The sequence below is a fragment of the Melozone crissalis genome, unplaced genomic scaffold, assembly GCF_028551555.1.
Source record: "Melozone crissalis strain CALT ecotype California unplaced genomic scaffold, PUWL_Pcris_2 ptg000026l_1, whole genome shotgun sequence".
Taxonomy (NCBI): Eukaryota; Metazoa; Chordata; class Aves; order Passeriformes; family Passerellidae; genus Melozone; species Melozone crissalis.
In genome coordinates, this window is record NW_026535804.1 from 6275172 (window position 1) to 6289826 (window position 14655).

At 41.8% G+C, this 14655-nt stretch overlaps 1 protein-coding gene across 1 annotated transcript in view; it reads left to right on the top strand.

Annotated features, from left to right (window-relative positions):
* TBCD (tubulin folding cofactor D) overlaps nucleotides 1–14655 on the top strand; it is a 120988-nt gene that overhangs the window by 52119 nt on the left and 54214 nt on the right. The window contains exons 16-17 of the mRNA XM_054278608.1: nucleotides 7412–7469; nucleotides 12355–12384. Coding sequence (XP_054134583.1) covers nucleotides 7412–7469; nucleotides 12355–12384 — 88 coding nt within the window. The remainder of the gene's footprint in view (nucleotides 1–7411; nucleotides 7470–12354; nucleotides 12385–14655) is intronic.

The window sequence follows — 14655 nt, forward strand, 5'->3', positions numbered from 1 at the left end:
CCTTGTTTTGGGATAACTTTTGGAAAGAGAAGGGGAAACTCCAGGATATCCCTACTTCACTTTGGCATGCTAGCAACAGTGACATTTGCCACAATAATTTATTAATGAGATATTTTATTTTGAAGGGTCATATTTAATTCACTTATAGCTGAGTTCATGCTAAATTATCTGTTGTATGAAATTCTTAGCTAAGGGCACCTGAAGATGTATTTGCACAGTGAAATAATCCCATGATATTGTATTATTGTAAATATTGTATTTTGATTGATATTGTAAATACAATCTTGTATTCTTGTTTTTAACCTAACCACCACTAATGGTAGCAGTGAAGGCACACTGTCACCTGTCACCAGAGTGGTAACAAATGGCTGTGGCAGGGTGGTAACAGCTCTGCAGAGTTACATTTATGTTCTCACTGCCTGCAAATCTTTGGTGTTGGTATGGCCAGACTTGTCCTGAAGTCTGGTTCAAATCTGATAATTTTTATAGACTGGTCATCAGCTTGGTGAAAATAAAAGGTCTGAGTTGAAAAACTTTAAAGGTTTCCTTTAAGGTTAGGCAAGCTTTTTGCTTGTAGAAACTTAAGAAATCCCAATTGTGAGTGTTCAAGCCTTCCCTTTATCAGAATTCTGATCTGTTCTGTTTGTCAGAACTTCTCTTCTGCTCATGATGCTTTGAACATTATATTTCCTATTTCATTCCCTCCTTTCCTCCTGCCATGCTGCAGTGTTGGTCTCCACAGGCTTGATGCAGGTTTACCTTGTGATTTTTCAGGGTTTGTGGTTTTAGTTTTATGGTCACAAAGCTTTGTTGGTGGGACCTCTGGAACAGATGTTTGTAGCAGGAGTTGTGTTTCTGAAGAAGCTGGTGCCCTTCAGCTTCCAGCCTCTTCTGTAAACAGATTATTTTCTTTTCAGGAAAGTGTCAAATGACAATATTTGAGATCCCTCTGCCTGTAGTAGCAAAACCAATGAGAGCTGTGGCTGTGCCACCTATGACAACTTCAGTTGTTGGGAATAAATTGATGGGATGGAGAGTAACATGGGGTGAAAGCTGAAATTGCTAATGAACAGCTGCAAGGTGTTGTTGTTTGTAATATTTTAGTTTTCCAACAAAGCTGCAAGGTATTTTAGCAAGTATTAATGCTATACAAGGCTTCCCTTAAAAATCTTTGTAGTTATAGTCGCCATTCCTTTTCTAAATCAACTCTTCAAGGTAGAATTGCCACTCCAAAGAGAAATGGTGAAAAAAAATTCAAATAAAGTATGACACACAGTTTCACCTATTGTGTCAGCAAGCTGATAATTACACACGGCTTTTTTTTTAAATCTAGCCTTAGGTGTGTCACTGTTTTACTTAAAGAAGAGTCATCCTTCTAGCCACAAGCAAATTGTTGCTACCCTTCAAAAATGCAGCACTCAGCATCTTGAAACAAAATGCATAATATCCATTGTGAGCTGAATTACACAGCAAAAACGTCTGCCTGAATATACACTATTAGAGAAAAATAGTAAACACCTTCCAAAAGTGTGCTGAGTGATTGCAGTCTGAGCTGCTGGCTTTGCTTAGTGCTGGGAATTGCACAAGGCTTATCCTGGACTCAGTGTTCAGCTGCTGGAAGCACATGGGACCCACTTAGGTACCAAAATACATAAACTGGGTCCTGCCCTACATGTCCTTAACAGCACTTACAGATTAAAGCAGAGGGTGATTTGCAGGGGATTCTTTTTTCCTTTTCTTGGATCATTTTGTAATTGAAAGACATTGTTTTTTCAGCAGTCAAGGAACATATATATTTCACTTTGGACCAGTGAAAAATCACTTGAAACTGCATGAAGTCAGATTGGTTTTTTAGTAAAATTTCAGACAGTGCTTTAAAAAAAATATTTCTCTCCATATTCACTGTCAGCTGATTTTTTTATGAATGTTCTCTTCAGTGATGAAATTGGCAGAATACTGAAGTTGCAAACTTAGATTGCTGTAGATCATAGATCACCCATTCTTTTTCCTGACCTTGCCACTCTTTTAATAAAAACACAAAAAGAAATAAAAAATATAGAGAACACTTATTGGAAATACATGCCTGAGAGTGTTTCTAATAGCACTTGCTTGTATTTTTCCACGTCAGGTTTTTTTTTTCCCAATCCATATTTCAACAATATACACTTGCTCATCTGCTTAATGGTCTGTTGAAGTCTAGTCAAACTGGTTTCTAAAACCTTGCCTCATCTATTCAAACTACAGGACCACAAAAAGAAAATTCTTGGCAATGTAGATGAAACTTCACTTCTTTTGCAGGACCATGTTGCTCTTTTTTGAGATGCACTCACTGAAGTTGCTTTTCAAGCCTTATCTTTATAAAAGCACCACTTGACTGAGCTTTGTTTGTTTCTCTCCCAGTCTCTACATGCAGCCTCTCTTTTTAAGCTTACCTATGAGGAAAGTGAAACAGAATTTAATGACTTGGAAATGTGGGTAATTTGATTCCTGCCCCCTTGGGTGTGGAAGTTGCTGTCTGTGAAGTGGCAGGTGCACAGTAAGGAGCTGAACTGTTTTGTTTAAAACCTAAACAGAAAAATAAAAAGGAAAACATACTTGCACTCTGTAATGCAATTAGAGTGATTAAATGGTTGCTGGCTATCTGAACTGTGGAGCTGTGCAGGGTGCAGGTTCCTTTGCCTGTTGTGGCTGCTGTGGGGGGTTAGGAGCTGGGATCTGAAACAGAAACAAGTTTCAACAAGTTTCAAAATATGACCTTGCAAAAAGACCAGATATTTTAGAGAATTAGGCTGGTGTAGGGGGGTCAGGAGTCAGGATCTGTTTGGATCTGGGATCTCTTGAGAACTTGTGAGAAATGGATTTGTAAAGAATTCTCAAAATCTGACAGAAAGCTCACACAGACTTGTACCTCTGTATGCAAACACTGAGATAAAGTGTACTGATTTAAGAAGGCCATGGAATAGAGATGACATTGCTGAGAGAGACTGAACCAGAAACAAGTTTCAACAAGTTTCAAAATATGACCTTGCAGAAAGACCAGATATTTTAGAGAATTAGGCTGGTGTGGGGGGGTCAGGAGCTGGGATCTGTGGGGAGCTGGGATCTGTCTGTGCAGCAGAGCACCAGGGCAGGCAGCCTTGGCTTCCCCAGGGTGCTGCCTGGCTTTGGGAGGGGGGAACAAGCAGGTGTGGCTCAGGATGGATGATGGAGCTTGCTCCAGGGCAGGATTGTCCTGCAGAACTGGGGAAATCTGAAGCATTGCTTTGAGCTATGTCTTGTTCTGTGATGAAATGTGGGGAATGGCTTTCTGCAGTTATGTTCCTGCAGAGGAGAGCTGGGTGCTGAAGGCACTTGGGCAAAGGGACCTCTGTATCACAGACCCTCTCCTTTCCCCTTTCCTTCTTCTTTTTTCAGGATTTGTAACTCCTGTTCTAAGCTTTTTTCTTGTTGTTCTTTTCCACATGCGTATTTCTTACACTTGGACCCTTTTACTTCAAATTTTTGCATTGGAATAACTCACTGAACAGCACAGGAGGGTGGGTGGTGAACAGGACGTGTGAGAGCTCTGTGTGAGCTGGGTTAGAGGGACTGCAAAAGTAGCAGTGTGGAAATGGGAATGGTCACAGCATTTCCCTTTCTCCTAGATAAACAGGAGGAATTAAACCTGAGTCATCTGCAGTGTGGCTGGAGCAGGCCTTTGTGCTTGCTCCTTGCCCTGTGGGGCTCCTGCAGTGGTCTAACACAGCTCCATGGGATAAAGTGAACAGAGGAACTGCTCTGGTCTCAAAAATTAAAAAAAACCCTGAGTCCAGATGTGTTTTCATCACCCAGCTCCCTGTGCAGCCCTCCCAGGTGGGCTGGCATGACTGGAGGGGTGCAGAAGGGGCTGTTTGCAGCAGCAGTGCTCCACAAACACAATTCTAACCTCCTTTTCTTGCTTGGATTGTTCAAACCCACCTTGCTTGTGGTGGTTCTTGTGCCTTTCCCTTTCCTAGTGTACAGCAGGGAGGAGAATTTGCTGTCCTGTTACCACTTTATCCTTTTTAAGGCTCAGGAAGGATATTTTGGGTTTGTACCACACAGGCAAGAGGTTGGAGAGTTTATTTTTCTCCTCCCACAGCTTCAGGGTGGCACACTGGGGTTGGTGGCAGCAGGATCAGCTTCTTGCTGCTTGTGGCTAGTGGGGACTGGAAGTGCCTGCTGCAGGTGGTAAAAGGAATTCAGCTTTATTGCCTGGTACACCTTGTGCTTGTGAGCTGAGGGCAGCTGGTGCTTGTGCTTAATTCTGTGTTCTGATGTCTCTCACCTGGCCCACCTCTGCTCCCTGGGTCTCCCCACCTTGTCAGGGGCGGGAATGAGACCCACAAGGGCTGGGCAGTGCCCACTGACATACTTGGAGTCTTCTAACTTTCCCTGAGGCCAGTTCGGTGAGGCCTTGTGAGGATGGTTAATGAGGAAAGGGAGAATTATTAGTTGACTGATAAAATTGCAACTTACTTTCAAAATCTGTGTTTATTGTGCACGTAATTGCTGTCATGCATGCAGGCTGCATATCTCTCAAGGAGCCAGGAAAGTGTTTCCATGGGGACTGGAGGGTGTAAAAAAGGCAGGAAAGGTGTTCATGGGACTGGAGAGTGTAAAGGAGTCAATAAAGGTGTTCCATGGGGGCTGGAAGGTGCAGAGCAGCCAGGAAAGGTGTTCTATAGGGGCTGGAGGGTGCAGAGGAGCCAGGAAAGGTGTTCCATGGGGAGTAGAGGGTGTAAAGGAGTCAATAAAGGTGTTCCATGGGGATTGGAGGGTGCAAAGCCATCCTCTGCTCCTCCTGGCAGCAGGCAGGTGTGGTGCACTTGGAGCAAGTCAAGACATGATCCTTTGAGTAGCTTAAAAAAATATCCCACTTGCTTTGACATCACCAGTTTCTTTCTGTTAGGAAATCCTGGTGCAGTATCACATAAACTCCCACGACAAAGCAGCCAGGTGAAGACACCTTGGAGGTGTTCCACCCTCTGCACTAAGCCTGGCTTTGGGGAGGATGTGCCTGTGCTTCCAAGGGGGAATTAGCCTGAAAAGAGCATTTGTGGAGTTTGATAAGTTAGAATGCTTCATTAAAAGGATTAACATGGAACAGTGAGTGCAGTGTGATTTAGCAATCTAACGGGGCACTGATAGAATTCCTGGGGTTTTCATTTTGCTCCCCCAGTGTTGTTTGAAGCACTGAGTGGCTCAGGTGGCACAGACAATATACTGCTTTACTGGCTTTATTTACACAGCCTTGACTTAAGGTAACAGAAGAGTAAGAAAAAATGGAAAATGTGATTATAAATGAGCTCTTGTTTGATGCAGTGAGGGCAGCACTCAGGATTCTGAGCTTCTTGGTGTGATGAGGGGTTTTTTGTGGTTTGGTTTTTTTAGCCCCCTCTTCAAAAAAGACCTATATTGAAATACTGAATAACTGACAAATTTCTGTTCTAGTCTGTAAAACCAGAAATGTCAGGCAGAAATTTGCTTCTTTTTGGTTTCAAGGATCATTTTCCTCCACATCTTTTAGTCTTGAAAGTTCTCTAATTAAAACATTTATGGGAGCTAGTCATATCATTAAAACTATAATACTTCTTAAGTGTCCTTTTAAAATAATTTTTAAGTCTCTCTGTGCCAGAGAATTAGCAAGCCTTGATTGATGCCTTGTGAAGGCTGGCCTAGAACAGAGGCTAGACAGTTAAAGAATAAAGTTGGGATTTATTAGAAGGTCTCAATGGATATATTTTGAGTAGCATAAGAGTCTAGCCAGGGTAACACTTAAGATGGATTTTAAATGGTTATAAAATGGATGACTTGTCAGGGAGTCTCACACTTTTATGAGTTCTGCTCCCTTTGCAATTAACTCCCTTTGGAGTTAATTGTCCAATTCCAGCTTCAGCCCATCCAGTCCCAACCTTGTTTTTCTCTCTCCAGCCCACGGTGTTTGTGCTCCTGGGCTGAGATTTGGATCATTTGTCCTTGGTGCCCAGCTGGAGCAGGAATTGTTTTGTCTCCCTGCTCTGTGCACAGAACTCACCATCCCCTGATGTGAACCCAGACCCACACACTAAAGCAGCACAGAACCTGAAAAATAGAAAAGCCAAAACCTGAGGCAGGAGTCTGACGAGTGTGTACCTGACCCAGCAGGTTTTCAGCAGCGAGCCATCAGTGCTGCTTCCTGATGGAATGATGGAATGCTTCCTGAACATTGCTCTTGCAGGCTCTGGTGTTTGGATGACCTCTTCTCTCCTCGTGTCTTTCTGGCAGACAGGGGTGTTGCTCCTGCAGGTAGCACTAAGAAAGCATGAACTGCCTTTAGAACCCTTTACTGGGGTTTGTTTCCATTTCATTCTTTCTGGCTCCTGTTTTCCCTAATGGATTTAAACTGAAATTACAGAGGCCAAGCTGACTGTGCATTTCAGAGAGGTAGAACAACACAGTATTCATCACTGTAGGGAACTGATAGCCACTACCCAGGGAAGTTTGATATTATCAGTGTAATTAATATCCTCATGCTGAAGCAAAGCTATCTTGAATTTACTTTTCAGCCAGTATTTATTTCCGGTTTTGCCTGGAGTCAATAAATCATGTAATGAAGAGTTTCAGGCTTTGAAAGGAATAATTTTCTGCTTAAATGATTCTCCTGAAGTGATGTTTATTTGTTGCTGGAGTTAATTGAATGCTGGAGGTGGATTTCTAAAGCTGCAGACTGTGTGTCCTGGGATATATTCTCTCTCCTGTGTTGTGTAGCACATCTTTGAACAGCAGCTCTTTTGAGGCACAAGAATTACCCTGTGCAGGGTCACCAGACTTCATGCATGAAGGAATAGTTTCACATAATCATCCTTCTGTCTCTAAAGGGTCACCCTAAAAAACTGCTTTGCAGTTCATCTTGCAGGTTACTTTTTACCAGGATTTGCATGTTAGATTTTTGTGCCTTGCAGGATGTGACTGTTCTTGTGGAGATAACTGCAGCTTTCCATTGCTTCATTTTGTGTTGGTGTTTGCTCCTTACACAAGACTTGCTGTACATTTGGCTATTGAGAAACTGTATTTCCAAGTTTTCATTGAAAATAGCACCGAGTCTCACGTTTGACATGATTATGTCCAAGTTTTACACCCCTGCTCTGTTTAAAACCTGTTTGTGTATTCCATAAATTCCTTTGATACAGTGGGGTGGCAGTTGTGCTGTGGGAAGTCCACAGCAAACAAGAGAAACAAGAAAGCACAAGGTTACTTCAACTCAGATTTTAGTTCAGCTTTGTATTTCTAAATAATAATCTCCTTAGAGAACGTGCTGAATGTTCTGCTTAGAAGGCTAAATGTTGAAATGATGGCATTGCACATTCCTTTTCAGAAATTTGTACTAATGCTCAATGTTTTATTTCCTCAGTGCATTGGTTATTGCTGCAGTGTTTGATCGTGATGTTAATTGCAGAAGAGCTGCTTCTGTAAGTTACCACATCCAGCTTCCATCTCTCTGTTATTTTGTTGCTTTCATTTAATAATTTGTAGACTCAATTATGTAGAACTACAGTAGAGAAGCAAAATATTATGTTGGGAGCAAAAAAATTGTTTTTTTAAATCCTTAGAAGTATCTTGTGAATTTAGATGTTAAATTATATAATCCACACATGCACATCTGAATTTATGGCCACAGTTAGCTGACTGCTGTATTGCTGTCATGATGATCAAGATAAAGTATCTAAGAAAGAATTATTTAGCATTTTTTAGTCACAAGATCACAAACAAAAGGGTCCTACATAATACACTCTTGGCTCTTTTGCACATTTCTAAGGTGGGGAGTTTTATGAGGTTACAATTTCCTGATTGTGCATCAGCTGTTACTCTTTAGTCATGGTAAACTGAAAATTTCTAGGATAATCTCTCTCCTTCAAACATATTTTTAGTTGCTATATAAAACTCTTTATATAACAACTTTAGTTGCTATATAAAATTTCCATAGGACTGGAAATTTTTAAAAGAGTGGCAAATCCATTAATCAGATATTGTTAGGCAGGGAATAGAACTGACACCAAAGTATATTCTGTGAAAACTTTCTGTAGAAATATTTATGCTGTTGAGAGTTGAGAGGAGTGTTCTTAAGAGAAGATAAATGATGGAAAATTACAACTTTCTATACTTATATAATTTGAGAAGAATGGACATTTTATCTATGAGTATTTAAGTCTGTGTGTTGTAGATATTGAACTTGCTTTCTTTAAAAAAAAAGTGTGAATTGTATATTTTAACAGAAAAACCAAATTATCTTATTCATATGTAAAAAACTCCACTCTCTAACTGTATGAACTCATATAAGAGTGTCTGCCAAAGAACCACATCTCTGTTCCTGACAACAAATGTCACTTTGAATGTGTTAAAAAAAAAAAAAAGAAAACAGATAATCTTTTCAATATGCACATTCCCAGGTCTGACTTTATGACAGAAATTTTGCAGAGTGATGTGTTTAGAACATCAGGAGGGTTTCTCAGGGATACCTGGCTAGCATCCTCACTTTTTGTAGCCACACCTGTGCTGCTGCTGGAGCTGCTGAATGAAGCTGCAGTGTAATTGCTGGGGAAGTGAGTCAGGGCTTGAGCAAGCCCAGCTCAGCTCCTGGCTCTGAATTTGTTCAGAGTAGAGCAGCCAAGGTGCTGCAGATTGCTGAGCAGTGCTAGAACCCTTCCCTGCTGTACAACTAACAAATGCCAGCAATGCTGCTTCCCCCAGACTTCAACTCCTACATTTTAGAAGCTAGAATTTGCCATTCTTGGCTAATTTAAATTCCTTCATTCAAATCAATTCCTCAGAGGAATTTCTTTTCCTGAGAGCTGCATGAAATGTTAGGGAGCATAGGTGGTGAAAAGTGGATTATTTGTGTGATCCTTAGGAATTGTCCTCAGAATCAGGGTTTATATGGACACCAAGGAGAAATCTTTATAACACAATTGCCACTACAAGTGTGCTGTTTACCTTTGGGGGCTTGATGTAATCATCAGTGTGTTTCTACATTTGAACTGGTACTTTGGCCATGAGCTTTGTGCTAATCCAGCCAGGCTCAAGCTGAGAGCTCAGTGCAGCCCGAGTATCTGTATTTCTAATTAAAACCCAGCACATTTCTCCTGACTTCCCTCTTCTGCTGTAGCCTAGGCTCCTGAGCTGTCTGCAAGTCAGCTACCTCCAATCTCATTAATTTTTTTACTAGTACTTTCTAAATCAGAGCTGTTCAAAATTTGGAATGGCTGTTTGTTGGACATTTATGAAATTACTGAAGCCTTTTCTCTTATTTTAGAAAGGCAAAGAAATATTTTGTGTTTACCAGCCATTATTACAATTTTGAAGAAAAATACCTGGGAGTGCTAAATATTTCCAATCATTACTTACAGTTAAACACATATTTAAATAAACAACAGGTTTTACTAGATTTTCCATCTCTTACAATATGCAATATATTATAATGCAGAACACCAATAAAATAAAATGGTGAATAGAGACATTTTGAACCCTGAGGTTAGAGAGAATAGAACAAGACTCTGCTTTTGAAGCTCCACAAGCATTCTGGGCTGGCTTGTGCAACTCTTTCATGAATAATCAGTATAAGGAATAATCAGATGAATAAGTGATGTTGAATTGGACTCTATTCAGCTCTGACATCTCAAAGATGCTTTTTTTCCCCTTTTGTTTGAGTGATAGTATTTAAAATAGCTAGTTTTAAATGAAATATTTTTAGAGAATGCTGTAATATTTTTTATCACTTTTTGTGGGAAAGGAGAGTGTTCAGGTTGGTCACCTTGGTTCTGATCTCATGGAATCTTTACATTAGTATCTTTTTATCCAGTTTTTCCATCTCCAAAAGGAGATTGTATAAAAACTGGAAAATTACTCTCACAAAACACTTGAAGAATCTGGCATCTCTTAGGAATTTGGCATCTTTTAGGAATTTCAGGGCTTTACAGATTTTGTATCATTTAGGCACTTGTCTGAGCAGCACATTTTTAAATGACACTTTAATTCAGTGGTTGAACTATGAAATCCCTTGGATATGATAGAGAATCTCATACTCACTGAAATATGCCTGTGCTGAGTAAAAAAAGGGTTTCAGTAGCATAAAATATAGAATCATCCAAGTGGGAAAAAGCTTTAAGATCATCAAGTCTAGCTGTTAACCCAGCACTGTCCAGTCTGGATACACCAGAGTTACCAGAAAACATGTTCTGCACCTCAAACATACCTTTTTATATGGAATGGGCTGAAAGATTATCACCTGACTGCCTTCTTTCCACCAAGGGGGAGCTCAGAGCTGCACAAATAACTGGCTACAGCTTCATGAGATCTGCTTGATATCCAGAGGCTGCATAGCATAAAACACAGCCTGTGCCTGCAGTGATGCATTGAGGGCAGCATAAAGCAGGACCCAAAGCTGGAAGTAGAAAGAAATGAATGGTGCAGAGTGACAGGTACCCTGTCCTGGAGTGAGGAGAGCAGGGGAAGAGCCTGTGGCAGCAGCTGGGCTGCAGCATCAGCAAGGAGCATGTCTGGATTTTAGCTGGTCAGAGTGACCCCAAGATGTGTTAGAAGGTCTCTTTTCCCAGCCCAGTGCTTGAAGGAGTCAGAGCTCTTCATTTCTCAGTCTCAAGGTTGTTTATTGCATTTTATCTATAAAAATTTTTCTCCTGTCCTGCCGAGGTCCATCCAGCAGGACAGTTCCAGGCACTGTGCCTGCCCCCAGGGCAGTGTTATGTCTTTATACTAAAAACTACATATGCAATGTTTACAATTACTTTCCAATACCTCTCACCTATGTTAGACAGTGAGCTTCTACTGTAAACCAATCCCAAAGTGCCACCATCACAGCAGAAGATGGAGGCCAAGAAGGAGAAAGGCTGGACATGCCCAGTTCCCTCCATCTTGCCTCCTGAACCCCCATACCAGAAACCCTAAAATCTGTTTTTTCACCCTGTGATAATTTCACTATCATTCTACCTAAACTGTTGTGGCTTGCTGGTCTTCATATAAGGTTGGTACATGGGTCATAATCAAACCCACAGGTGTTTTGGGCTCCGTGCCAGGGTCTCTGAGCCCCCTGGCAGGGGTCCTGGCAGCCAGAGGGATGTTCTGGGTTCCCACAGGAGCAGCCCCAGGGCACCGCTGCAGCCCCAGCTCCTGCCCCATCCCGGCTGGATGTGCTGCCCAGGGGCACTGCTGGCAGCAGGAGGGATGCCAGGCTGTGCTCCATGCCCTGAGCTGCCAGCAGCAGCTGGAGCTGCCTGGGCAGGCTGCAGGGGCTGCAGGCAGGAGCCTGAACAGGCAGCAGCACCTCGGGAGGCTCCAGCTCCGTCCCGGCTGGCGTCAGCCCTTGCTCCACCTGCAGAGTGGGATCCTCCTCTGGAGCCAGCTGAACCTGTTGTTGTCACAGGTGGATTACCACAGGGCTGCTGGAGTTGGGGAGGAGATACAGAAGCTCTGGCTGTCCAAATTCTTGTGGTGTCTCAGTAAACATTGGAGCTTCTCCCCTGTCCATTAAATATCAGTTAACGAGTGTTGTTCATCACTGGAAAGCTGTGTGTGCAGAGAGAGTTCCGTGGAGAAATGTCCAGATAACAATGGTCTCCCCTCTCTTAAAGAGTTAAAATTTACAGAAGCTTTTATTAGTGCTTAGGATTTTATGGCCTTTAAAGGGATAAAAATAATGGGCTTTTTTGAGAGAGAGAAAATTCAAGTACGGAATTAAGCAGGTTTTCTTCTGTATGCCATACAAGTAGACAGATTAACTTCCTGGTTGTTTTCATTGCATTTTTGCAAGATTTTGAGTTTATTTAGTGCAAAACACTGGAGATATACATGAATTTTGTCTTCAGATTTAAAAAGCCCAGTGTTTCAGCATGCTTTCAGAGACATACCCTGTAGATAAATATTACAGTCTTAATGGTTTTCCCCAGAGTTTTCATTGACAAAGAATTAAACTTTGCCTGCTCCTATCAAATGATGTTGAAGTCAGACAAGAGTGAGTTGCCTCAGTTGCTGTTGTCTACAGGTACTGACTTTCCATCCCAGGGCCAAGCCTGGTGTCACTCCCAAGCACTTGTGTGGGTGTGACAAGTTTAATAAACCTGAATTCTCAAACTGCTGCCAGGCAACATAGGGCTCCAGGAACAGAGAATGTGGAGATGCAGAAACAGAAAAGCCCTGCGGGCTTGTTCTACTGACAAAGTTTACTTTATTTAAAGCAGAAAAGCCATGGGTCATTTATATTGTTGTGTGTTTTGAATTCATCATCTGGTGTTTATCAAAAAGCAAACCTGACTCGTTTTGGTGTGTTTGTTCTCTGTTCCTCAGGCTGCCTTCCAGGAGAATGTTGGGAGACAGGTATGGTGACTTCCCTGCATCTTCATTCATTTGTGCCTTGGAGGTTACTGTAAGCATGGAGTACCTAAAATCAAAATTAGACACCGTGGCTTTGGAAAAATTGAGGGAAAGAATGTCACAAAATAATTGTTGTCATTATGAGCAGCCAGTTCTTGTGGAATGTTTTTCTGAGGTGTGAGTTTTATTTTAGTATTCTAGTTTGAGAAGAAAATGAGCTTACTGGTAATTTCCGGTCCTTCAGAAAAGCAATATCAGCATTTGAGCTGGTCATTGTACACCCTGGAAACTACAGTGCTTTTAAAGCAGGAAAAGTGCAGGTTTGTTTTTTTTTTTTGTTAATTTGTTTTTGGAGTTTTTTATAGTGTTTTTTGTTGGTTCTTTAATGGTTTTTTTCGGGGGTTTTCTTTGGTTTTTTTAAATCTGGTTTGGTTTCATTGATTTTCTAGTTTTCAATAGAATCAGACCAACTGAAGTGGGTTGTGCAATCATTGCTGTAGTTGGTGGTTCCACAGTAAACAAGGCTCAAGAGTCTTCAGCTCAATTTTTGGGCTTGTCTCTTGTATCATCCAGGTATTTTGAGAAATCTGGGACTTTTGGAGGTACCCAAGTCCTTTGGTAAAAAATATTGTGGTAGGTTCCTATGTAACTTAACAACATTTAAGTAGTTAAAATCTTCAAGACAGCTTTGATTTTCAAACTTGGCGGAAAAGCAAATAGGGTAAAGCCTTGGATTTACTGTTTTCTCACCAGGAGTTAATAAAGCTGAATATGCAACTAAGAGAGAGAGAAAGTGTGGGAAGGGATGGTTCAGTCTGTGTATTCCTGTGAACAGAGCATGTGAGCATGATTAAAACAATTTTATTATCAATAAGCTGTTCTTTCAGGGGTCTTTGTTAAAATGCTGTCACCTGCCAACATTTCTGAAAATCTCTGTGTTCTGAGCCAGAATTTTATTCCTTTAGAGCTCTGGCTGTTAAACCATCTGTTCATGTTCAGTGTGTATTTCTAGACAGAAGTAAGTTAACAGCAGAGAAAGGGTGCAAGAAGACTGGGAAGAAGAGAGGAGGGATTTTTGGTGACCTGACCCAGCTGGGTCTGTGGTAAACAGAAGCCAGGGTGGCTCTTCCTGGGTCTGCAGTTCCTGCCCTGGAGAGGTTGGGCATCACAGCAGCCCAGCCTGATTGCACTGTATGAGGTGCTGAACAAAGCAAATAACACCTCAGCCTGCCTTAGCTCCAGGGAGAGAGGGCTCCTGGCTGCTGCAGGTTTAGAAGTGCTTCCATCTAGCAAAAATACAAAATTTTAATTTATTTCTGAATCAGAGGAGTACAGCCCATGTTTACAGCCGGAAAGGTTCCTCTCAGACTCTGCCTTGACCCACAACTCAATCACATGATGATGATTTCAGCCTCTGTGTTGGCACATCAGCAGTGAAACATTTGAGTTTTCATGGCATGGAGGAGCTGTCAGGCTCCTGCTGGTTCCTGCAGAAGGTCAGAAGTTTTACTTGCTGAACCATTCCTTGGTGCCTAGGACAATGGTTACTTAATGAGTAGATCCACCCTCTGAGTTCAGTGTGTTGAAAGAGACACCCTCTCTCTGGATTGGAAGGAGCTGAAGCATATTCTCCACCTGAGGTAATAAAGCTGGTACTAAATAGGTGGAGAAAAAGGTTGCCCTCACTTGTTCCCTGGTTCCTGCCTCCTTCAGCTTTGTAATTCCACGTGTCCCAAATCCAGAGCTTGCTGATGGCCACAGCAGAAGCCGTTGTAAGAATGTCACTTACACTGTGTGTCAATGGAAGCTCTGAAAAATCTGAAGCGTTTTTTTGAGCACAAATCTTGAGAAATGCAGATGCTTCTAACAACACCAACTTTTATACTGGAGAAGTTTGAAGTGTTCTGAGAGAACAGAAGCTGTGAGGTGTTCCTGTAAAGCCTGCCTGGCTGTGACCTGTGTGTTCCTGAAGTCAGGAATGATGCTGCCTCACTGACAGGCTTGGTGGCACCGTGCCCTTTGGGAGGTGCCATCCAACTGGCACACACAGCTGGGAACAAACAGCAAGGTCCAGCTGGCAGCTAGAACTCAAATTGTTGGCTGAGATTTTCCTTATGGAGTGTGAAACTTTATATCTTCCATTGCTCTTTGGCCTTACATCACACTGAGATGTTTCTCATGTACCTTTTTGCCCCCAGTCAAGGTTTCATGAGGCTTTTGGACAGAGCATTCATTTTCCCTTTGAGTTACCAAGACTTGCAGGTTTGGATAAGC